General features: G+C 37.6%; 1 protein-coding gene across 1 annotated transcript in view; it reads right to left on the minus strand.

Moving 5' to 3' along the window:
* LOC137407301 (ankyrin repeat, PH and SEC7 domain containing protein secG-like) overlaps positions 1–26,656 on the minus strand; it is a 260,223-nt gene that overhangs the window by 232,780 nt on the left and 787 nt on the right. Inside the window, exons 3-4 of the mRNA XM_068093908.1 lie at positions 26,160–26,302; positions 23,882–24,566 (exon numbers count right to left, since the gene is read on the minus strand). Of these exons, the coding sequence (XP_067950009.1) occupies positions 23,882–24,566; positions 26,160–26,302 (828 nt within the window). The remainder of the gene's footprint in view (positions 1–23,881; positions 24,567–26,159; positions 26,303–26,656) is intronic.

Genomic DNA, 26,656 nt, shown 5'->3' on the forward strand with positions numbered 1-26,656 from the left:
TTCCCCTGATACATTGATGTTACTAACTTATTATAGTTACTATGTCTGCCGATTTTATTTTAGTATTTGACATTTAAGCTTGAATTAATGAAATAATCACTGTCATGAAGTGTATCTTCAGTTCCTCCAGAGTTGCAACCAAACTGATACAATTACAGTCACTCTCTATATGTATGTAATCATTGATTTATATATAATACAAATTGAATTTGAATACTAATAGTGTTAAAACTATTAGGCAATCAGTGCTGCGTTATCTGGCCTTATAATAATGGTAATCCTATTCAACCAATTTTATTATTTATATAATAATTATTATATATAGTTTTCTGTACTTAATGTTAAACAAAAAATAATTTAATTAAATTCAACTTAATTATTAATTAGTTTATTTATTATTACATACAGACGAGTAGCAATAGTTGTGATCACGTTTTCTAAACACACTTTAGGTTACAGTAGAATAGATTAGAAAGCAATCACTAAAACCTTCTTTGTTTGACTATTTCAACAGTTCAACTTCACTTTGTAAAATAATGAATAAAATTATTACTTATGAAACTTTTTGTCTACCTCGCCAGCCTGTTTCTAGAAGATTCCCAACGAGAAAGTAAACTTGCAGGCTCGCAAATAAGTTTTCAGGAGCTAGTGCTGTGCCGATATTGAGTCACGAAAGCCGGCAATAACCGATGATGGTTCTTTCAATTAAACACAGATATTTCTCATCTTCACAGGATATCAAAAGCATTGATATACCCGATTACAGAATCGACCCACAAAACGCCCCAAAATGAAATCGTCCCACACGAAATCGACACCTATATCATGCAATATCGTTTTATCGTGCAGCACTAGTTGAACCTAGTGCTGGGACAATATCAAAAATTCGTTTCGGTACGATATGATGGCGTAGTCAACCGATATATCGAAATATCGGTTGCGTTATCTGAGTTGTCTGACCTGTCAGTGAACGCTGCCACGGAAGAACAACTCCCTAATGAATCTATGTACCGGTATAATTCTCTGAAGAATCGGGTATCAAATAGAATAGAATATCCTTCGTTTTTCGTGACATCATTCTATCGTTGTCCGCCATCTTTATGGAGAACTTCTATCGTTAAAAACACGAAGCTTCTGCAATTAATTATTGCAAGCAATGCTTTTGTTTGCAAATTTTTTATTGTAGTATCAAAACAACATCAAAAAATACTATTAATCATGTAAACATCAACGATACTTACACAGTCAGATGGTACAGACCATATTATAGTCATCAAATTATTAATAACAATTAATCCTGCCGCAATCAATACTCATAGAAGACCTATTCTTCAAACCTGAACTCTTGTATATAGTATCAATCAATTTATTTTTGTAAAAGTTATCCTGCATTACTTATTTGAAGTCATCACCTCATGTAAATTTTCTTTTAATTTTTACACCAATAATCTCAAACTAAACATGAATTGTTCACTACTATCTTGCATTCAGGATAGCTACTTTCACATGTTCCATTTTATTTGATAGTATGCCTGAAAATAGAGGCTTTTTGTTATTTTGTTATCAGCAAACTTAAATATTACTAACTAACATACTATTAATCAAGAGAATGACGGTAGTTTTCTACAAAGATGGCGGCTTTTTCGTGGACGAGCGCGTTTGCAAACAAGGCGATGACGTCAAAAAACCGATCGGATCTGTATTATCGTCCAATATCGACGATATCCGATATTTCGATATGGGCAGAAAGCACTCAGTACTGTCGGTATCAGAAAGTGATATCGACGATATACCGAAATATCGTAATATCGTCCCAGCACTAGTTGAACCTCATATACTATAAAACCTCTATTTGACTGCAACTATAGAAGAAAGGTTGAAAAATAGATTGCTACCCTTTAATTGAACGCCACCTCTAGTTGAACAACTAGTTTTAGGCTAAAAGTTGTGCATAACTCGTATGCGGCTAAAAGTTCATCATCACATGTATTTGTGCAAATTGCACTGTGTAAAAGCTTGGCTCTGCTAAAAAGTACTTTTGATGCTAATACCGACTAGTTCATCTGTCTTTGCGCTCGTCATTGGCTTGTTGTTCCCTTCATTAGCTTCTACCATGGCTGGCCACTCCCGCTTTCCGTAAAGTTAAAGTGGCCGAGTGTTTCTGGCTGGGCGTGTTGTACCTAATGACCCCAGATGTTTTCTATCTTGGCTAGGAAGCTGAACTGGCGCTTGTTTGACGGGTTCACCTGGGTCTCCTGAAAATTCTCTTTTTTTAGTTATTTCTCTAGCTCCTGGCTTTTTCCTGAGCTCCTGAAGCCGGCCTTCCAACTCTTTACTGAATGCAGGGTAGGTGTAAGCTTCTATTTTTGGCTTTGCTATTTCCAGCTCTGCTTCTACCTCTGGGCTCCTAGCCCTTTCCCCTTTCATGTTGGTCCCCTCTTCTTTGTTCTGCCATAGCTGGTGCTTGTCCAAGCAACCCTGGACAGGCATGCAATGGTTTCTGTCTGCTTTTTTCTGCACCGAGAACTGCCCCTGTCGTTCCACTAAACGCGTATTGTTTGGCTAAACCTTTTTTATTTAAAAAGGCCCTACAAATTTAGCCTACAATTTGGAGTTGTCTCATCACCTTCTTATTTTGTTTCTTTAGAAGCCAGGCTCAGTCTTGCGGTGCATATAGTGGAGGCATCTCTAGGTCCTCTTGTCAGATAGAATTCTGCTCCACTAAAACGGTCGTGTGTCCTTCCCCAGCAATCTCAATGTCCTCACCATACCTTCATTAGAGGGCTGGGCCTCTGTTGGTGGAGGATTGTATTTGATTGTCTTAACTGTCTAGAGCTAATAGAAGTTCCTTGTTTAACCTGGTCTTAATACTTTAAAATACAGTACTCGCTCTTACAACATAAATAATCTGCTCCTGCAAGTTTTATGTTATAAGGATTTTACGTTATAAGAGCAGTAAAATATATGTAAACGAGCTCATTTGTTCAAAGATCGTTTTAAACTCACTCTTTTAGCCATACAAAATAGAAAAACTTGCCTGAGCTCTTTTTGTTTGCGGGTTGCTCCATAACTGCTATATTATTGATTTGTATTAAATTTTTTTCTCTTTTTCACTAATAAATATCACTGATTTTATAGACCATTGTTGTGGCAATTCATAGAAGTTGATAGAAAAGGCACATCGTCGAAATTCAACCACATAGATTTGCTTACTTTTCTATTTGAAACATTTGAATTAGAAAACACACCCGACCTGACACTTTATATTACATGAAATTTTTTTGGTGTTACAAAAGTAAAACTTCCCATAACTTCTTTAATTTATCTAAAACTTACGTTAAAGATTATTTTCTTTACCTTTATTTCCGGAGCCATTGTTTGGCTTCTCCAGCTTTGCTTCATTTTTATTATTTTTCCCTGTTGGTCTATTTTCTTGATTAACCCATTTGTTATTAGTATTTTCATATCAGATTTATTTTGCCATAAAAGTTGTCTTCTCTTAGAAACCGTGTTACATTCTAAAGATACTGTCATGAAGCACTACCGTTGTTGAAAAAACTTCCCTCTGAGTCTCTGTTGAAAAACGTTGTACTTGGTAGTAAGCTACTGTATAGCGTCTGTATGGGTTATTTACACTGTGATGTACCTCCTTCCCTTTTCTCTTTCTTTACTTTCTATTGGTTTATAATATTAAGTGTAAACTTTTAACAAATGAACTAAATTTTAAATTTTAACTTTTTCTTTTCCATTCACCTTTCACATGTACGAAAGCATGTAAACCAATTCTAGGCTACTGCAGAGTACATTGTGGTAGATGTGATGTATTTTTACTTATTCTTTATATACATTCATGGTATTTCTCTTTTCATTTAGCATTTGTATTTACCATAGGTCTTCTGTCACAATGCTACCACTTCACAATTTTCTATCTAAAACACGAGGTCGTAACTCCAAACCATTGAAAAAAAACTGGTTTGTACTTGCTAGACATCTCAATCATCTATGCTAACCTTTGATCTGCGTTATACATTGTCTCACAACCAAACGAGCGGAAGCGAAGTTTGAGAGTTTTTAGGATAAATGAATGTGCACACAACTTACGAAAATTATTCATCAACAATGAGACGAACCCATGTTTTGAAATCTCATCAACAAATTTAACCATCGTTTTGTAGAGTCGTTAAAGTATAGTAACGATACAAAACACATTTAAGCCTATTAAAATATGTTACCAACTCTTTGTAAACTGTCGGCATTATCTTAAAACTTACCCATCTGATCAGATTATACACAAATAGACAGATTAATTTGGACGAAAACCGCCACAAAACGCTTGAAAAGCTTGGTTTAATAAAAGTTAGGACCGGCCGACGATACGGCAAAAGAGCCGTGTAACAGATAGTAGAACTATTTAGCAGTGTGCAATTTACGAAAAAACTGCCCATTTCACCAGTCTATGGCATTGTTTACTTGTAATCAAAATTATACGAAGGTTTCTGTAATAAACGTAGACCGTTTGAGGGGTAGACCGAATTACAGGTACGAAATTGTGGTACACAGTTCATCAGCCTATGTTTTGTTGTCCGATCACAAAAAGTTTCATTATTTAAAACATTAGCCAAAATTCTTTACAACTTATGTTCAAGCTAGGGCCGCACTAAACCACCCCTTTATGACGAGAACATTTTTTATTTTGCTACAGTTTGCAGAAAACTTTTAGACGCGTGAATGCTCATACTCGCTGTCTGTTAAAGATCGCTATCAACACCATTCTGCATTCAACACAACCAACTTTCAAACTGTGTATAGTACACAGTAGCTTGCCATTTTACTTCTAATTTTGCATTTCAGAGTTATAATGATCATATTTCCTTATTGTTGTAGTTAAATTACATACATTACAGTAGAATAGGCCTACAGCTTAAATTGATATTTTTTTATCATTGTAAAACAGGTTTGAGATAGAAGTAGATTAGGTGTGATTTTTTGTGTGATTAGGTTTGCTTTATTATTGTATTAAACCAAGCTTTGCAAGCTATTTCTAGAACATTTCTATTTCAATTTCTATTTCAAAAAAGTCTCATTTACACTATACTCTGTCAATTCTTGCTGAAAACTACTTTTTCAACAACCAACAGTACCCATTCTTTTTTCCATTATAACGTTGGTCGTGGGCTGTATGACGGTGGAATTTCAAGTTTATAGAATGTTTATTGTCAGAATATATGACAAGGTGCTAGCAAATGTCATTCTATTTATTACGGAAGGTAATTTAGTCTATTAAGGTGCATCAGGCGTAGGCATCCTGTTGAGCGAGTGCACTTTACCTGTTGCACAATATGGTTTGGAATAATATTTATAACAAACCAGTTCCAGTTTGTGAATTCAATCTTTCTGTACCAATCAGTTTGAATTGCTTTGCAAAGAGATCAAATAGAAGTTGATTTCAATTCCGTTTTTATCGACTTTGCTATAGGAATGTTTGTTCCTCATCTGGTATTATATATAGCAGCAACCATAACAGGTGGCCGAAGTGTGGGAACGAGGCAGGTGACTAGTCATGGCTGGCATCTTAGCTCTGGTAAAACAGATCACCTCACATACTCATAACGCCCCCTGATATCTTATTTATTAAATAAACCAGACATTTAGGATCCTTATGTATACAATTCACGTCAATGACTGTTTTGTCAGAGCATTGCAACACACATAATGCCGGCTGTTGCCAAGTGATCATGAGATTAATATAGTTTATCTGAACCATATGCGGGAATACTTCCACCTTATCATAGTGACAGGAAGTAGCAGCTTCTGACCCAATTAAAGAAGGCATAACAGCAGTAAATATCCTACTTTACAAAACTTGTCTCTTTGACTTCTGACTGTACAACATCAAGTAACTCATAACTGATGATGCAAGTTTCTTTAATACATAGCCTAAGATCATCAACAGATCGTCTAAAAGATTATTGGTTAGTAAAGTATTAAAGTTGTATACCGCTATTAAATTTATTTTTGGGTTAAATTTGGTTTTGGTTTTTTGGGTATTTCATTAAAGTAAAACTCATCCAAAAAGTCTAACTTCTGGTTTCTTTGTAAATCTTATTCATGGTGTCTCTCATCAGGTTCTCATTCTACTTATTACTAGAGTTAGTCTAGAGTTACTTTGTAACTTTGACTTTGACTTCCTCTTATTTATATTTAGTCATGTAATCAGTTTTGAACATAGAGGGGGGATAACAACCATTTGTACTTGTTCATGTTCATATAAATGTATTATCTATTTTTTGTAATATATGCCTCATAATTGTGTCAAATGATATTGTAATTATATATTACAATTACTATAATTCATAAACTATGACTGAAGTACAATGATTATCATAATATAATATATTTCTTCTGAACATTATCGTTGCACCGTCTGCTTGTAAACATTGTGTGGGTACATTTAATATCTTTCCTAGCAAAAGTCTTGTGGATCAAGAAGATAATATAGCAGAGCAACAAGCTTCTTTACATAAATATATTTTCTTAGCCTCATTTGAAATAGGTATCTAAAAATTCACAACTACAAAAGCTAATTCTCAGGCTATGCTAGGTAGCATATCTTATGTGCAATTTCCAAACAACCAGGCCAACCAAAATTACCAGGACAACCAGGTCAACCAGGTCAACAGAGATAAAGCTAACAGATATAAAAGCTACTAGTTATAAGTTATTTTCTAATATATTTCAGTGAAATGCCCTGATTACACTATTATATATATATTGTGTATATGTATACAAAAACTGCTTCTGCTGTGGTATCAATGTTTAGAGGTCAGCGTAGCAACATAATTAATTAGTTTATGCACAGAGCAACATAATTTAAAATAGTAAGATTGCACTGGTATCTATACTTTCAAAATAATAAAATAGTTATAAATAGTTTTTACTATATAAAGAGACACAGGAACAGAATTGTATCTTCAGCACCATATTGTTTCCATCAAAGGCTGAGTGAATGTTTAACAACTACATGTGATTGGTTAGTGTAAGCTAGTTGTTAGTTTCACTTTCTCTTTAGTAGTTGCTCTAAAGGGCATCTAAAGTACATGTAATTGGTTAGTGTAAGCACGTTGTTAGTTTCACTTTATCTTCAGTGGATGTGCTAGAGGACATAAAAAGTTTGACTATAAACCAGCTGTTATAAAAGGATCTTCTAGAGAAATCTACATTTCTCTACTTTCTAAAACGCGCTAATTAGTAACAATATAGCTCCTAATTGTTAAGACTTGTATAAACATAGATAATTCCATAGAGCTACTCTATTAACATATAATAGTCTTCCCTCTAGTGACATCATAATGTCAACCATGTAATTTTGAGCTATGCAATAAAATGGCAAGTCATCAGCTTTCTACTCACCAACCCTCCACCTTGAGCAAACTTTGAAACTTCTATTATTTAGTTGCTGTCAGTTGGTTGTCAAACATTAAATACCATCCTGGCATCTGATCAGTGTAAAGCTGTCATTAATTATAAACAGAGAGATCTAACAGGATGTTGAGGTATGCACACAAGGCAAGTGATTATTTATATATGAAGTTCTGGTAAACCTCAATGACTCACTGATATCAGTGTATAACTGTCATTTATAGTAAACAAACAAATCACAATTTTTCAAATTATTATATATCTGCATCCCTCAGCTTGAATTAATGATCCGGCTAAGAGTTCAAATGGCAGTTGGTTATTTCTCCCTTTCCAAGAACATTGCTTTAGAAATGTTTGATCCTCATCTGATGTTATACACAGTGACAATCAGAGCAGGTGGCTGTAGTGTGTGAACCAGGCAGGCGAATAGTCATAGCTGGCATCAAAACCCTGATAAAATAAATCAAGTGTTCACTACAAAATCCACTGATATCTTATTATCTGTACATGCCATCAGTAGGATGCTACGCTGACTGGTCTACTGCAACTATTATTGATACTAGGGTGAGGGACTTTAGCTAACTGATCCCTGTATAAGATGTCATTCCTATACATGGTCTATACAAGCAGTGATTTCTACTTGGGTAATATCTCATTTGAATAATCAATCAGCACATCAAACCGCTCAGTGGGTTTCTGCTGCTAGGTGGAGGGTTGGACATCGAACAATCCAAATAGGAGCTACTCTCTACCCCACCCTCTATCCGTCATGCTCATATAAAATGATGAGGACCTTTGAACCCTCCGGCTGACCAACTCTCACAACATTTACCTGGTGTTCTATTTGTTACAAGAAGACGTAAGAATCATTTCCTATATGTTTACTGATTTACAGCCACCTGAACGGGCATGCTGGTGTCTGTATATCACTCAATACAGCTAATTTTTCACAAAACACTAACACAAAAACCTGCCTACATATTGGCAGACCATCAATCACTTTCACTGAGGTACATGATGCTCCATGTTATTCTAATAATTGATGTCTATGCAGTACCACATCAAACACAACTAGAAACTAGCTATTAGTATCTTTACAAGTACCAATAATTCTACCGAATGTAGTCATGGCCAAAAGCATTAACACCCTCATCATTATGTAACATTATTTAGGTTTATGTTCTTTTAGTGCCACTGTGTGCTCAGACGATATAAATTATTTCAAATATACCAAATTATTCCTAAGAAAATATTCTCGCCTTTAAAAACATAAGGCATTATGTCATCCATTTCATTGGCACCTCAGCATACTTGGGCTCTGGCAGCGCTGTCCTTTTTGTGCTCTTAACTGGCTCTCACCATGGTTGACTACTTCCACTCTCCATGAAGTTCAGGTAGCCAAGTGTTTCTGGCTGGCCGGGGCAGTACCTAATGACCCCATGTGTTTTCCATTCTTGGGTAGAAAGCCAGACTGGTGCTGGACTGGTGCCGGGCCCGTAGGTTCAGCTGGCTCTCATGGAATTTTTTTTTCTGCTCTAGTCGTTTCTCCAGTTCCTGACTCCTTCGAAGCTCCTGCAGTCGGCTTTCCAGCTCGTTACTAACTGGAGAGGAGGTTTAAGCCTATATCCTTGACTTTGCCATCTCTAGTGCTGCTTCTTCCTCCTGTCTCCTAGCGCTGGCCCCTTTCATGTTTTGCCATCTTTTTGACTTTATGGTGGCTGGTGCCTGTCCAAGCACCTCTGGACAGACACGGAATGGTTTTAGTCTGCTTTCGTTGTACATCAAGGACTGGCTATGCCTCTCTACTAGGTGTGCATGGTTTGACCAAACCTTTTCTACTTGGAAAGGCCCTAAAAATTCGGCCTGCATTTTGGGGTTGTCCCCTCACCATCTTTAATTTAGAAGCCAAATTCAGTCTCCCGGTGCATATAAGGCAGTCTCTTTTGGGTCCATTGGTTGAAAAGCCATCTGCTCCTCTCAGAGGTTGGTGTGTCCTTAACCACAATCTCAATGCCCTCACCATATCTTCATGAGAGGGCTGGGCTTCTAGTGGTTAAAGGTTGACTTGCAACAAACATCCCATTACAGTTATTTGGTATCAAAATATTCACCATGTCTTACTCTGTTGTGTTGTAGGTGCCAAATGTGTGGAAAAGTGATTACAAGCTCTTAAAAGCTCAAAAGCGAAAAGCCGTCATAGATTGGAATCTATTTATTTCTCTGACGTAACCGCGTAACTTGTTTATCGTCTTGTCACGTAAGTTCTCACGTGAATTGAAAGGCCAATACAAAGCTCAATATAAAAACTCTTGTAGTACTAGTTTATGACAAACACTTCGGGTTTTACCGAAGACCCCGTATCAAATGTAGATACTCCGCTACTTTGAAGTTTAGTTTCGGCATTATTCAATTGTCAAGTCGTTATAGGATCACGTGACACAATACTTCGCAAATAATTTTTGCAGCATTTTTTGATTATCACAGGTAATTAACACGTTAATTAACACCTTAATTAGTTAAGGTTGATTATCATGGCTCGTCATGATTATCAGACAATGATATGTACTTCTTTGAGGTAAGGTTAAAAAGTTTAACGATTTTTTACAGTAATTTATAAGATATCACTGCTAAAAAAGACAGCATTACGATGACGATAAAACAGACGCGTAAGAACAATAGACATGCTTTGATTGAATGCGTGAAGTATATTTGTGAAAATAATTCGACGAATAAGGTTGCATAAAAGTGTAAACAGAAACCCATCTCTCACAACTACATCACACTTGAGCCGTTTTGGAAAGAGAATCCAAACTACGGCGGTCTCGTGTGGCTGCGATTTTCTGTTCGTTTTTGAGCTTTTAAGAGCTTGTAATCACTTTTCCACATATTTTGCACGTACAACACAACAGAGTAAGACACGGTGAATCTTTTTTTATCAAATAACGGTAGTGTGAATTTTGCTGCAAGTCAAGGGTTTAAGGATTGTATTGGAATGGATTAACTGTCACAGGCTAATAGTAGTTGTTGTATTTGTGTGTCTATTTTATATATCTTTATTGGTAAATATCAAATATGCTGCGATAACACAAGTACGAGTATTTAATATAAGCGCGTGTACTCTGTAACTGCCCGAAAACGATCCGTGCACATGCGTCAACCACAAGTATAAAAGATAAGGTAACCGCTAAGCATATACGGTAAGATAACTATGAAATGTAGACAAATGTATAGCGTGAGAGAAGATGACTCTTGATTACATACAACATCTCCTTCCCAAGCTAGCTCTCACAGTTTGACTTGACATCTAATCCTAAAAATGAAAAATAATTAATATGACTAACATTCCTCAATCAGTCTGCGTGGCTTATGAATTACACGACATGATTTTCTCATTGGAGAATCTGATGGCCTGGGTGCGGGTGAGATGGCTGACGGGGACCGAGTTGGTGATGCCTCTGGCAGGTCACCTTTCTGAGCAGGTGGAGGAGTATACACTAATGCTGACCGATTACGTCTTAGAATGTTGCCATTAGAATTAACTGTGTAGCTGTGGGTGCCTGGATGTCCTTGTTGTACAATTCCTTGACGATGCATGTCACGTATAAATACTTGGTCTCCTGGAGCCAATTTTGAAAGTTCTTTAACTCTGTGCCTTGCATCATATGGTTCTGCTTCATTTGTTGTTTGTACATATGAATTCTAATGTAGTGCTGTTGATGGTTAGTTACATTGAACTCAACATTTGCTGACAGTATTGTTGACCTAAGTGTCCTGTTCATCATGAGTTCAGCTGGAGAAAAGCCTGTGGACAGTGGAGAAGTTCTGTATGCCAATAAGCCTAGAATTGGGTCTGCCGACTTATCCAGAATGTTTTTCATCGTCAGTACCATCCTCTCAGCTGCCCCGTCAGCTCTTGGGTACTATGGGGATGAAGTCATTGAGCGAAACTGGTATTTGTGGGTAAACTCACGAAACTCTTCCGCGGTATATTGACCAGCATTGTCTGAAATTAGCAACTCTGGTATTCCATGTCTCGCAAAAAAGCTTTTGAGGTGTTTCACTATTTCCTTTGATGTGGTGGATTGCAGGGCAGTAATTTCCGGATATCTGGAGTACAAATCTACTACTAAAAGATAATCTTGTCCCTTTGTGATGAAACAAATCTGAAGCCAATACTTGCCATGGATGTTTTGGGGTGTCTAGAGGCCTCAAGGGTTCTTTCACTTTGGGTGCTCTGTTTCTGCAGACAGAGCAGTGGCTAATCATTTTTTCTATAGCTTTGTTCAGTGAAGGCCACCACACTGCTCTTTTTGCTTTCTGGGTACATTTAGAAACTCCTAAATGCCCTTCATGAATTCTTTCCAGGATCTCCGTTCTTTCCAGTTGTGGAATGATGATTCTATTTTGGTATAAAAGAAGGTCGTGTGCGGGGTGGAGTGTAATAAGGCCTCTCTTTTCGAAGTACGGCTTTATGACTGAATCGGTGTTTGATAAGTATGCAGGCCATCCTTTCTCGACATATTTTCGTATGATCTGTAGCACTTCATCTGACTTTTGAGCTGCTGACAACTTTTCCTGCCTAATATCTGTAACTGGGAGACTATATGACATGGCAAATGCTTCTATTTCATCCGTTGCAAGCATCTCACGGACTGTTGGCTTTTCTGACGGATACCTTAATAATGCATCTGCTGAGCTGTTTTGCTTTCCTGGAACGTATACTATGTGGAACTTGTACCGCATAAGTTTGAGCTTGAATCATAATATCCTGGGTGGTAGCTTGTGTATAGGTTTAGATTCCAACAGTGACACTAATGGTTTATGATCCGTGTGTACCTCAACGTCTTGTAGCCCTAGTAAATATCTAGAAAACTTATCTAACCCCCATGTAACACCTAACGCTTCCTTTTCAATTGTAGCATATCCTTCTTCTGCTGACGTCAGTGACCTGCTAGCTGCTGCTAGACGCTCGGAGTTGTCATCTTGTATTTGCGTCATGAGAACTCACAGGCCTTTATTAGACGCATCTGTTGAAATAATAGTCCTTTTCTTGAGGTCATAAGGAACCAACACAGGTGGTTTGGCGAACTCCTGCTTGAGTGCTTGTAGAGCATCTTCTTGTGGTTTGTCCCAGATCCATGGAGCATCTTTTTTCAATAGCTCTCTAGGTGGCTTGCTAAGCTTAGCAATGTTTGGGCTAAATTTTGCTGATTGGTTTACCAATCCTAAAAAACTCTGAGTGTCGCAAGTTGAGGTCGGCGTTTGGAAATTGAGTATGCTTTGAATTCGCTCCTCACTAGCGTGAATGCCATCTGAGTCTACTCTGTGGCCTAAGAATGTAACGCTAGCTTTTCCAAATTCACACTTACTGCGGTTAAGTGTCATTCCAGCACTTTTGATCTTCTGCAGTACATCGTTTAGTCTCTTGTCATGTTCACATTTATTCTTCCCATAGACTAATATTTCATCCATGTAAACGATTACGCCTTCCGTGTTTTCCAGTATACGTAACATCTCTCTGTAGAATATTTCTGGAGATGAACACAATCCAAATGGTAGTTTTGTGTACATGAATCTCCCGAAAGGAGTGAGAAAGGTGGTTAGTTCACAGGATGCTGGAGTAAAAGGGATCTGCCAAAAGCCACTATTGGCATCCAGTTTTGAGAATACTTTCCTACTTATTTGCGATAAGCTGTCATCTATCGTGGCCATTGGATACACTTCGCGTTTGACATATCTATTCAATTGAGTTACATCTGAACATATTCTTACTCGACCGTTGCTCTTGGGATCACTACTATTGGCGAGCACCAATCGGTCGGCCCAGTCACTCTCTCAACCACACCCAGGTTCACCATCCTCTCCAATTCGAGCTTAGTTTCATCCTACAATGGTATTGGTACTGGTCTAGAAACAGTTATAACATATGGTACAGCATTGTCAACAAGTTTGATATCGTAAAATGCATCCTTCTTTGGCCCAGGCCTTCAAAAACTGGCCAAAATTTGTCTAAGTTCAACTCAGACCTATTTACATCAGTTTCATCTACTGAACATGAAAGCAAAGACAAAGCTGCACAGGCACGTTTACTAAATATATTGACTCTCTGGTTGTTGACCACAAAAATGTTCTCTTTTACAGAAAAATTTTTATGACACAGGACAGCATTTACAAATCCTAAATATGGTATCTCTGCATTTCCAGGACCTACTAAACGTTTGTCACTTTTCAACATTGTTACATCAGAGGGTATTTCCATGGCTTTGAAGATGCCTCGTTTACCTCAATAATGTCTAGAAATAAATCGGTGAGCTCTTCCTGCTCTACCTTTTCTGCTGGCTTATGCGCTGTTGCGCTTCTGCATTTTTGAGCAAAATGTCCCATAATGCCACATTTCAGGCAATTCTTGCTGATAGCTGGGCATTTACTTCTAGAATGCCCAGGCCTACTACCAGCTATAGCCCAGGCCTACTGCTATAGCTATTGTTATTCTCTGATTTAGCTACCATTGATGCCGAATGTTGCCTTTTGTCATTCTGATAATTTGTTTGTCTCCGTATCGAGTTCACTTCACCGCTACGGTTTCCTCTTACTATTGTTTGAGCTTGCTTTGCAGCCTCATATTGTCTCACAGGCTATTGGCATAGCCTGGAGTTTCTCCGACAACTCATCATCTTGCACTCCTACTACTAAGTGGTCTCTGATCAGTTCTTGCTTAAGTGCCTTGTAGTCACAATATTCTGCTTGTCGATAGAGTTTATTAATAAACATGTCCACAGAGTCACTCCCTTGGCTGAGACGATTGAACTTAGCCCTCTCGGCAATCAAATTTCTCCTCAGTCCAAAATATGTATCAAATGCTTCTAGTACATTGTTATGAGTGTCTTCTGTAATGTTCCTGCTCAGCACTATATCTTCAGCTTGATCACCAATGACATAAAGCAAAAAGTTTATTTGGTCGGTCTCTGGCTGGTTTTTGAGACCACTCGCCTTCCTATGGCGCTCCCACCGAGCTGACCATCGTGCCCAACTGCCTGGATCATCAAAGTCAAACTTTTCTGGCATACTCAGCGGAGGAGGTCGATATCTGATGGCCAATACATCTTGAGTTTCTTCTGCCATCGTAGATATATCTTTCTATTATTCTCGTATGAACGTCTGTAAGCATCCACATCGATGGCGAAATAACTATTTATTTTACAGTATCACTATTCAATGTAAACGTTTAACAAAATGTCACTTAAATATTGTAGGCTCCACTGCTGCTACCATGTTGTATTTGTGTGTCTATTTTATATAACTTTATTGGTAAATATCAAATATGCTGCGATAACACAAGTACAAGTATTTAATATAAGCGCGTGTACTCTGTAACTGCCGGAAAACGATCCATGCACATGCGTCAACCACAAGTATAAAAGATAAGATAACAGCTAAGCATATACGGTAAGATAACTATGAAATGTAGACGAATGTATAGTGTGAGAGAAGATGACTCTTAATTATATACAACAGTAGTACCTTATTTAATGTGATCTTGATACTTCAAAACACAGTACTTGTTCCTATAACGTAAACAATATATTCCAGCAACGTTTATGCTATAAGAATTTTAGGTTATAAGAACAGCAAAATACATATAAATGGGCTAATTCATTCAAAGATCATTTTAAACTCACCCCTTCAGCCATACAAAATACAACAACTTGCCTGAGCCTTTTTTATTTGTGGGCTGCACCATAACTGCTGTATTATTGGTTTGGACTAAGTTTTTTATCTTGTTCACCAATAAATATCACTGGTTTTATAGACCATCGTTGCGGCATTCTATAAGAAGTTTATAGGAAACACACACCGTTGTCATTCAATTACATAGATTTACTTATTTTTTCTAAACAGCAAAGTCTATTCTTCAAAGCAAAAAAGAATAACAAATGTTTATATGTACCCAATGAAGCAAAACAACATAATATTTTTACTATAAAAAGAGGTACTACCTGTTTGTCGTCTAGCTGTATCTACGGTCAAGATTGGACAACAGGGAAATTGTGGTTATATACACGAACATAATAGATATAACGCTATACACATGGTGATTTTTCTCTCGCAACTGCGACAAGATAGATTAGCATTTGAGTCAAGCATTCAAGAAGAATTTGAGAACATGCTAAAAAACATGCTTACTTATTTATGAATCTCACCAATCGGATGAGCTTTGGTAAATGCAGGCTGACGACCAATCACTGAGGAAAGGAGGGAATTTGCTTTGTTTGTCCATATATTATCCTTCTCCCTCTGATGCACTAAGGTCAACTACTGGTGGAGTGTATGGATATTGATATGCAAGCTTACAAATTAGTGGTCTGTGATGATAAGAATTTTGTGTCATATTCTGCGACCAACAAAGTGCTGTGATACATCTGTACATTCCATCAGTAGGATATACTGACTGGTCTACTATAACTATTATTGATACTGGGGTGAGGAACTGTAGCTAAATCATCCCTGTATAAGATGTCATTCCTATACATGGTCTATACAAGCAGTGATTTCTACAAGAATAATATTTCATGTAAATAATCAATCAGCACATCAAGTAACTCAGTGGGCCAATTGATGGATATTGCTTTGTTCCTGCTGCTAGGCAGACAGTTTGACATCAAACAATCCATGCAGGAGTTACTCTCACCTCACCATCATCATCTATCATTTAGGCTCACATCAAACTATGATGACCTTTGAACCCTCCGGTTGACCAACTCTTGCAACATTTACTTGCTGTTGTATTTCTTACAAGCAGACATAAGAATACTTTACCCCCCTCCTCATCATGTTTAATGATTTACAGCCACCTGAACAGGCATGTTGGTGTCTGTATATTAACCACTACAGCTAATTTTTCACAAAACACTAAAACAAAGACTTGCCCTCATATTGCCAGAGCATCAATTACTTTCCCTGAGGAACATGATGCTCCATGTTTTTCTATTAATTGATGTCCATGCAGTACCAAATCAATCACAACTAGCAACTAGCTATTAGTATGTTTACAAGTTGGCTTTGGAACACTTTGGCTCTCGACCAACTCTGTTATCAACCAATAAATTGAGATTTGTTCATCTCGGATCTCAAACATAAGTTCGGTTCTCGAACAAAAAGGAGCACATGCATTGCGAGTACGCGTTCAGAACAGCTTCAGAAACAGCATAGAAGAGAGCTGTAGAGCGGTTTATACGTTTAACAATGTTGCTATAAGCGACTTGCAGGAGGATTCTCCTTCAAACATGTGAAATAAATCGGTCGTTGCTGTTTATTTATGCTTTCTTTTTTACGCAAGATTTTATGTAACTGCATGGTTTCACTTTTTGCCAATTCCTTATCAATTTCTGCAATGTTTGTTGTTGTGTCTTACCTTTTAAGGTTTTCAATGTTTTGAGAGCAAAACATACGTAATGTTTACTTTTTGTTCTCTTTTTTCATCATGATAATAAATATTTTAATAAAATTAAACACATTCTTTATCTGTTGGTTTTTATTTACAGTATGCAGTGTACAGTTTCTAGTGTAAAACGTAAAAAAATACATTCTTGAAGGGGTTTTCGCGACTTGGAACGGATTAAAATTTACATGCATTAGTTCTAATGGGAAAGGTTCTTTCGGATCTCGAAGAACTCAGTTTTTTTAACAACCTTCTGAACCGGATTATGTTCAGAACCGAGGTTTCACTGTACTAGTAATTTTATCAAATGTAATCATGGCCAAAAGTACTAACACCCTTATCATTCTGTAATATTAATTAGGTTTTTTGTTCATTTAGTGCCACTGTGTGCTACCCAGACCATACAGTATACATTTTTTATCTTTTAAAAGCAAAAGGCGGTATGTCATTCTTGTCATCAGCCCTCCTCCTCACTTGGGCTCCAGGAGCGCTGTGCTCATTGTGCGCTTCAATGGCTCTCACCATGGCTGACCTCTCCAACTCTCCTTAACATTCAGGTGGCAGAGCATTTCTAGCTGGCCGGGAGCAATTTTTTTTTCTCAAACAGGTTCACCTATGGCAGTAAAATCTTGGCTCCTTATTGGTTCACAGATACACGCGTAATGAATAAACATGTTATGAGCTCTGAAGGTAATGCTAATAGAGTAATAATATCAATACTTTACTTATAAGTTTGTATGTGATGTAGCAGTGATCGTTAATCGGCATCGTGTGTACCACGTCCACACTCGAACGGTTATTCGACAATTTGTCTTTGATCGTCGGCACAAAACATGCATTAATATATTATATACAAAGTGGTAAATTATGGTATCTGTAGTCATACATAACATACTTCATGTAGCGATCTTCAAGAATTTACCAATGAACAAATCTTACAATGTGGAGACAAGTCCAATATATTCCTGCGTGTGAATATGCTTGCATGTCAATGACCATGTCTACAATATCTTCAATGCATGAGTAGAGTGCAGTTCATGCGATTTGAAACAGATGGGAACCAAATCAAAAGCCAAAATTTTGCTGTCATAGGTAAAACTCTTTGGGGAAAAATTTTCACGGCCAGGAGTTGTACTTACTGACTCCAGGTGTTTTTTGCTAGCAACCAGGAAGCTAGACTGGTGCCGGACTCATGGGCTCAGCTGCCTCTCCTGGAATTTTTTCTTGATACAATCTTTTCTCCAGTTCCTGGCTCCTTCGGATCTCCTGCAGTTGGCTTTCTAGTTATTTACTGAATGCATGGGAAGTGTAAGCTTTTGATATTTGCTTTTTCATCTTAAACTCTGCTTTTTCTTCCTGGCTCCTAGACCGCGTCCCTCGCATGTTGGGATCTTTTCTTGGCTCTATAGTGGCTGGTGCCTGTCCAAGCTTCTCCGGACTAACATGGAATGGCTTTTTCCTGCTTCCATTCTGCACCAAGAACTGGCCCCCCTTTATACTACGCAACTATGGTTTGACCAAATAATTTTTTACTTGGAAAGGCCCTACAAATTTTACTTTAAATTTGGGGTTGTCCATTCATTTTTTTCTTTCATTCAGAAGACAGATTTAGTCTTCCGGTGCAAATAGGGGAGGCTCTTTTTGCTCCCCTTGTCAGATGGCCATCTGCTCATTTCAGTGAGTCGTGTGTGCTTCCTTCGGCCTTTTCAATGTCTTCACCACATCTTCATGAGAGGGCCGGGTCTCTGGTGATGGAGGAATGTATTGGTTTGGGTTTACCACCTAATAATAGTTCCTTGTTTAACACAGTCGTGATACTTCAGAGTAAATTACGTGCTCCTACAACTTAAACAACCTGTTCTAGGAAAGTTTACAATGTAAGGATTCAAAAGGAAAAAGTAAAATACATGTAAATTGGCTAATCTGATCCAATATCTTTTCAAACTGACCTTTTGGCCATACAAAAAGGAAAAACTATACTTAACTCTTCTAATAGGTGGGCTGCACCATAACTGCTGTATTATTGGTTTGTATAGAGAACTGTTCTTTTTTTAGCTGCTAAATCTTACTGGTTTTATGAACCATGGTTGCTGTAATTTTATAAGAGGTTCATGGGAAATGCACATCTTCGATATTCATTAACAATTATTTGTCTATTTTTTCTAAACAACAAAGTCTATTCTGTGAAGTATAACTAATAACAAATATTTTACACGTGTCCAATAAACCAAAACAACAAAATATTTCTAATATTATAAGAGGTACTGCCTGTTTGTCGTCTATCTGTATGCAGGGGTGAAGGTTAGGATAACAGATAACTTTTGACGATACTCCAACTCGTGACATTCAGATTGTTTGACTGACACTGTAACACCTGCACCATTCTATTGATATTCAGTATTTATAAACAAATGTGCAGTTACTTATTCCCATTTTTGTCGATACATCTGACGATCTATCACGACGAACTAGAATGTCATGCAAGTTGTAAATATAATATATGCAACGCTTACAAGTGTCATTCTTTTTCTAGCAAATGCAACAAGATATGTTAACATTCAAGTTGAAATTGAAAACTCACTCGGCTGGACTCTTTAGATTATTAAAACAATTTATGTAGTGCAATGCAAAAAACTTCACATGAATTCGTTAAGTTGTCTGGAACTTACGTTATTACGAGACCATCTACTGTACCTTTATTACCAGAGCCCTTACTTGGTTCCTCCAGCTTAATTTCATTTTTATTATTCTTCCTTATTGGCATATTTTCATGATTAACCATTTTGTTATTAGTATTTTCAAGTCAGACTTAATTTGCCACCGAAGTTGTCTTCTCTTAGCAACAGTGTTACCTTCTGAAGATTCCATCATGAAGCGCTACCATAGTTAAATAATCTCTCCTTTGAGTCTTTGTTGATAAACATTGTATTTGGCAGTAGGCTACTGTATTGCATATGTATAGGTTATGCACACTGTAATGGACTTCTTCACCTGGTCTCTCTCTATTCTCAATTGGTTTTTAATAGGTTGTGTAAACTTTTAACCAGCTCATTGAATTTTAAATAAAATATCAATTTTTCTCTCAAGTCAACTTTTGCTAGTGTAAAAGCATGTAAACAAATGTTAGACTACTGCAGAGTACATTGTGGTAGATGTGAGGTATTTTTACTTATTCTTTGAGTACATTCATTGTATTTCTCTTTTCATTTACCATCGGTATTTACCCCAGGTGTTCTGTCACAATGCTACCACTTCACAAATTTCTATCTAAAACACGAGGTCGTAAGTCCAAACCAATGTAGAACAAGTCTGTAACATGAAGACAACTTGTATGTACTTGTTAGATATCTCAATCATCTATGCTAACCTTTGATCTGTGTTATACATTGTTTATACAGTGTTTATTGACAGAATATATGACACTGTACTAGCAAATATCATTCTATATATTACAAAGGTAATTTAGTCTATTAAGGTGCATCAGGCGCAAAAATCCTGTTGAGCAAATGCGTTTTACCTGTTGCACAATATTGCTTTGAACAATGTTCATAACAAACCGGTTCCAGTTTGTGAATTCATTTTTTTTCTGTACCAATCTGCTTGAATTGCTTTGCTAAGAGCTCAAATGGCAGTTGGTTTCCTTTCCCTTTTCATGAACTTTGCTATAGGAATGTTTCTTCCTCATTTGGTATTATATATAGTAGCAGCCATAACAGGTGGTTGTAGTGGGTGAACCAGGAACCAGACATTACATTGCTGGGTCTGAAACAATGTCATGTATTATATAATTAATGGTGTACTCTTTGAGATAGCCTAAGGTCATCAACAAATTCCTTATGGTTTATTAAACTAAAGGCTATTTTAATACCCGGGATACTAGTTATTTTCATCAATTAGGAACTATTAGTCATGTTCATCAATGTGACTCCATTACTGCTTCATATAGCAAAGTTATGAATTTAAAAAAAGAGGTTTAGTTATATATAATTGTGGTTATTAAAGAAAGTCTAACGGTGCATTGCATATGGATGAAGAGAGGTTGAAAGAATAAGTATATTTAATCAAGAATAATAAAATGCAAACAGAATGTATTACAATACAGGGAACAAAATCATGTGATTACTTTGACAATGTGTGTCTAGTGGGGCTCGCACGTGTTCTTATTTACTATAAGCCTGCCCAGGGGTTTGAGGGCAGGCTGGTCATTTCTCTTGTCAATGCTCATTAGCTGGTTAGGCTAAAGCGTAGGTCTCTCGGCATCTTTAGTGTCTGTTTGGGTAGATTGTCAGTATCGGCTGCCAAACTATTAACTGTCCGGGTGGTGACATTGATTACCTGTCAAGTTTGTATCACCTGGGGTCTGTAGGTACGCAGCGAATTGTTCCAGCCTCCTCTGAGTAGCAGCCAAATCTGAATAAACAGACATTTGTCATCATAATTGATATAGAAACAAGGGTTAATTTTAATAACGAGCAGAGATATATCAATGACAAACCTCTACCTATCTGTTAAGAACAGTCTAAAAGTCAAACTGCCGCCATTTTGATTGAACATCTTGAGCTTATGCAGTAAATTCTCACATACTATGTAATTCAAGCGGCATCAACATAACTACATAAAGTTACCAGGAGTGAGACATGATTGATCAACCACAGCCTTATAGAATCAGACCCTCAGAGGAATACCACAGCTAGTATAATATATACTAGTAGGTATTTTATCGGTTACACTGTCTTCCTGTAGTATGGTTACTTGCTGTCTAGCTTGAACCAATGCTATAAAGGTGAGAGGGAAAAACCGTCTGTTACATGGGTGACACTCTTACTGCTTATATTTGTGCTTAAATGTAAATAGATCTGTCTACTCTGACTCTGATCTGCATTGTTAGTTACAGAAGTAACTGACTTCTCTCCCTCAGTACTGTACTAACAACGGACTAGTAGAACAGTAACATAGGAAGTTACCTTCTGCTTGCTGCTGAGTATCTCTTTGTAGAGCAGATACTTTAGGATCACTTTCTATTTGCAGTGTTGTTATTCGTTGTCTAGCGTCATCCAATGCTACAACATTGTGAAAAAAGAATTTGCTGATAGATGTGCAACATTTTCATTGCTCACACCTGACAATCCCAGCAGACAATGAACGCATTGGTGGGTATATGTACCTTTGCACATTTACCTGCTAAAAAAGCATTCATATGCATTGTTAATTACATAAGGAACAAACTTCTCTCCCTCAGTACTGTACTAACAATAGGCTAGTGAAACAATAACATAGGAAGTTACCTTCTGCCTGCTGCTGAGTATGTTTCTGTAGAGCTGATACTTTCTGGTCACCTTCTCTCTGTAGAGCGAAAAGTTTCTGGTCACTTTCTATTTGCAGTGTTGTAATTCGTTGTCTAGCGTCATCCAAAGCTGCAGCAGAGGTGAAAAAAACTTGCTGATAGATATTCAACACTTTCATTGCTCACATTTGACAATGACAGAAGATACTGAATACATTGGTGAGTAAATGTACCTTAGCACATTTACATGCTAACAAGGCTTTCATATGCATTGTTAATTACAGAAGGAACTGAATGACTGGGCATAAAGGCAGGAATGTAAATGGTAGCGCAGAGACTGGGGGGTGTAAAAGCAGGGACGTATGTAGAAGCACAGAGGCAGTGAGTAGGTGCCTATAGGCAAAGGCAAATGCCTAAAGGCAGAAACAGCTGGCCTGGCAGGTGTGGGTGGCAGAGCTCAGTCTTGAGCCGTTCTATAAATATAATCTACTGTATGTGCATTGTATATAGTAGCATAGATGCTGGCAATCTTGCGCACAAGTAGGCAGGCAGAATATGTGGAGTGCTATCGATCGAGTTGTGTACTCAGCAGTGAAATTGCGCAATCAGGTTTTACCTGAAATCAAAAGCGCATGAGCATCATGGACTCACGCAAGCTTGCGACAGGATGGCTGGCTGACTTCCAAGCAGGTGGGGCAAACAGGATGTTAGGTGCTTTTAGTAGGAGACCAGGCCCGCGTACTACTAATAATAGCTTGACTGCTCAGCTAGCTAAACGCTGCAAGTTTGATCGAGCTTCTTGCAAGGCAAAACATTCGTGAACATGAACACCTATGCATTCCGGCAGGCTGGTTGCTTGATGAAGTTTCAGTACACTCACTCTAATTCAAAAGTAAGCTTATTTCCTTGGCTGAATTGTGACTGGCCACCAGATTCATTGTAGTAGTACTGAGTGTTTCACCCGCAGAAGCAATTCGCGCTCAAGAAAAATGAAATTCTTGAAAAATTTATAAAACTCTGTAGTTATTGCCAGCCAAGCCAAACATACCACAACATGTAATGTGTGGGATGAATAAAACTAAAACATCATTTCATATCTACAGGTGTTAATGGAAGAGAGGTTGAATGTATCTGGTAGAAATAAATTTTGATGTCATTTTATAAGAAATCCTCCAACCAGCACCAGCAAATATGAAAATCAGCCAAAACTCAACATCATACTAGTTGTTCCTAAGACACCTGCCTTAGAAAATGGAACCGCACAATGTCTTATAGTCCATAAGAACGGCAAATCAACTATTCTGATTTTATTCTTTAAATCAAACATTTTTTTTATTATAGATTTAAACTCTGAATATTGAGGCATGAAGCTGCTACAATAGTTACTTTAGTCTATCATTAGAATGTCATCTAGTCCACTACTAAACATGATAAAGAATAGAGTCATGTTATGTTAAGAACTTAGACTATTTAACAATTAAATTGCTGTGGATAACCTAAACTGTTCGGCTGGAAGCTGGAGACAAGCAGCAATCTGTTTATGCAAGACTCAGTGAGTTTACAGAAAAATAGAGATGCAATTATCCAGGGTATGTCCGAGGGTTCAACAGTAAATGTATACAATGAATGAATTACTAGCATTTAGTTTAGATTTTGAGTAGAAAGTTGCTGAGACTGAAGAGTTTAGCAGTAGAACAGTTCAAGTGAGTAGCTGGTATCACACTGTATAACATTCCTACCTTCTACTACTGGCTGCTTCTTCCATCTCTTCAACAGCTCTGATGAATCTTTATTTCCCATAAACTCAGCCTCCTCCAACGGAGTCCTTTTGTATTTATTCTTTATGTTGAGGAGTGAAGCGACAGTCACTAGAGACACGGATCCTAACATGACCTTCAGAGCAGTTGTCTGTCCATTGTATGCTGCACAGTGTAGTGGAGTGTTGAGGTAGTTATCCTGTATGTTTAATAGGGAGTCTCTCTGTAGTGAGGAGAAGATGTAGAGGAGGGACTCTATACACTTGCTACTTCCCCATTCTGCAGCCACTGCTATAGCTGTGGTACCGTATTCATCCTTCTCAGCTACAAACTTGTACTTCCTCTCATCACTCACTGTGTCTATCAGTAACTCTACACACTCACTGTATCCCCTCCCTGCAGCAATGTGTAGCGCTGTATATCCATCATTCTCTTTCATCCAGAGCAACTCGTCTGCTGTTCTTCTAATTGGTGAGAGAAGCAGGCGACAGATTTCTGTGTGGCCCTTATATGCAGCTACCAAAATAGCTGAGTATGAGTCATGCTTGATAGTAATGAGTAACCTGAGTAGCTCAGCTGGTTGGACTGACTCTAAGGCTGCCCTCAACTCATGCATCTTCATTTTTCTCTCCTTCACGTAACTCTTCAGCAGTCCTTCCATGTTTAACTGTAACATATGTACTGCACTCTATTAGCTGCTGCATACAGTAAAATATGATAGAGAAATGAGTACAAAATGTGACTCAACTGCAGAGTTGGAAAGCTGCCAACCATAACAGAGTGTCTGCAGGTGAACCCTGGATAGTTTACAGAGTATAAAAAGGAGCCCAGAGATGTCAGACTCTGGCAAAGCTGAGAAACATGAAATATCTGCAGTAGGAAGTGTTTGCTGGTCTGATAATGACTGAGGAATGAAATCAGAGCCTCCTGACCTTAACTTAACCTCACTACATGACATACTCTTTGAGTCTCCTCAAGGTAGAGAGTGATAGTCTCAGTAGGTCAGAGTTATAGAGTCAGAGTGTCTCTCCTCATCTACTCTATTATTCCCAGCAAGTACAAAATCAACAGATGCTAATATAACATATAAGTTATACTTACCTGTAGCTACTATGTTTGTCACCTGCTCTGACTACTACAGGCTTTTTTATAGCTTGTAGCTGGCTACAACAATGTTATCTGTCTCTTGATTGGCTGAGATGAATAAGAGTTATTCAAGCAGTGAATCATGACGAATCTATCAGATATTGAATAAAGGAACAGGAGCTTATTGTAACTGCAGCTTCATGATTGGCTGGTTCTACAGCCTTTTAGTTCGCTGGTTTCGCTCGTTGTTTATTATTTAAAGTGAAGTTTATCTGCTTAAAATGACTAAAATAATGCACTTGAAATCTCTCACTAGTTCTACAGTATATCTATCACTAGTTCTACTGTATAACTATCACTAGATCTACTGTATATCTCTCACTAGTTTTAGTATATATATATATATATATATATATATATATTTATATATATATATAAATAAATATATATATATATATATATATATTGACCAAACTGAGTATATGCTCCCTTACTTCGGTTTGGTTGAGCACTCTGTGAGAGGTGCGGCACTATTAGCCTTTGTGCAAAGCTCATCACTTTCGTGATTTGAGCACTCTGGTGCCAGCACATTGACTTTCTTAAAGTCTGTGAGACAACCTAGTTGTTTCATGACAGGAAGTCAACTCTCATTGGTAATGGGATTTGTGTCCCTTGCCTAAGCTCTGAGCTGCACTGATGAGGCTTCAATAGCCGAAACAGTACTGTCTGTAGCATGAGTATATGCTCCCTTACTTCGGTTTGGTTGAGCACTCTGTGAGAAGTGCGGCACTATTAGCCTTTGTGCAAAACTCATCACTTTCGTGATTTGAGCACTCTGGTGCCAGCACATTGACTTTCTTAAAATCTGTGAGGCAACCTAGTTGTTTCATGGCAGGAAGTCAACTCTCATTGGCAATGGGATTTGTGTCCCTTGCCTAAGCTCTGAGCTGCACTGATGAGGCTTCAATAGCCGAAACAGTACTGTCTGTAGCATGATGTATATATATATATATACATGTATATCTATAAAGGATAAACATAATAGACTTCCCTCCGACAATTATTGGAGTGTTTTTTTTACAATTTCGTGTATAGAGCAGATATGTTTGTATACATCTGGTTGTTATGTGAACAATCTCTATCAAATGTTACGGAACCAAAGAAATAGTCTAACGTGTGAAATGAAGTTATTTTGGGTCATATAAGACAGCATAGACTTCAATCCCCTGAGGTAGGAATTCTTCTGTTCTGCCATCTGTGTATTGATAGAGCTGATGCTGGTTGCATATAACCTGATGTTATAACCACAGGAGCAACCTAAAACACCACACAGATATGGAAATTATTCAGCTGATAAGCTAACAAAAACACTACCAAACATAGTCAAAATTAACATTTCGGATCATATCACATGTTATGGCAAAGAGTTACCAGTTACCATATACATGCACCACAGGCTATTGGATTTTTGTATGTTTACCTGTGTGGTTCCACCAATGCATCTTATCTACGAAGAACTTGGTGCATTTGAAAAACCCTGGATCTCTTCTTAGGCAGAACTTTTGCAAGTTGCAGGCATTGTCATATATGATGATATCTGGAGCTGAACTTGAAAACAACCATATGATTACAGGTTTTTTTTGTATTAATATGTCATGATGGCTGGCAGCA

The sequence above is a fragment of the Watersipora subatra genome, chromosome 10 (genome assembly GCF_963576615.1).
Source record: "Watersipora subatra chromosome 10, tzWatSuba1.1, whole genome shotgun sequence".
Lineage (NCBI taxonomy): Eukaryota > Metazoa > Bryozoa > Gymnolaemata > Cheilostomatida > Watersiporidae > Watersipora > Watersipora subatra.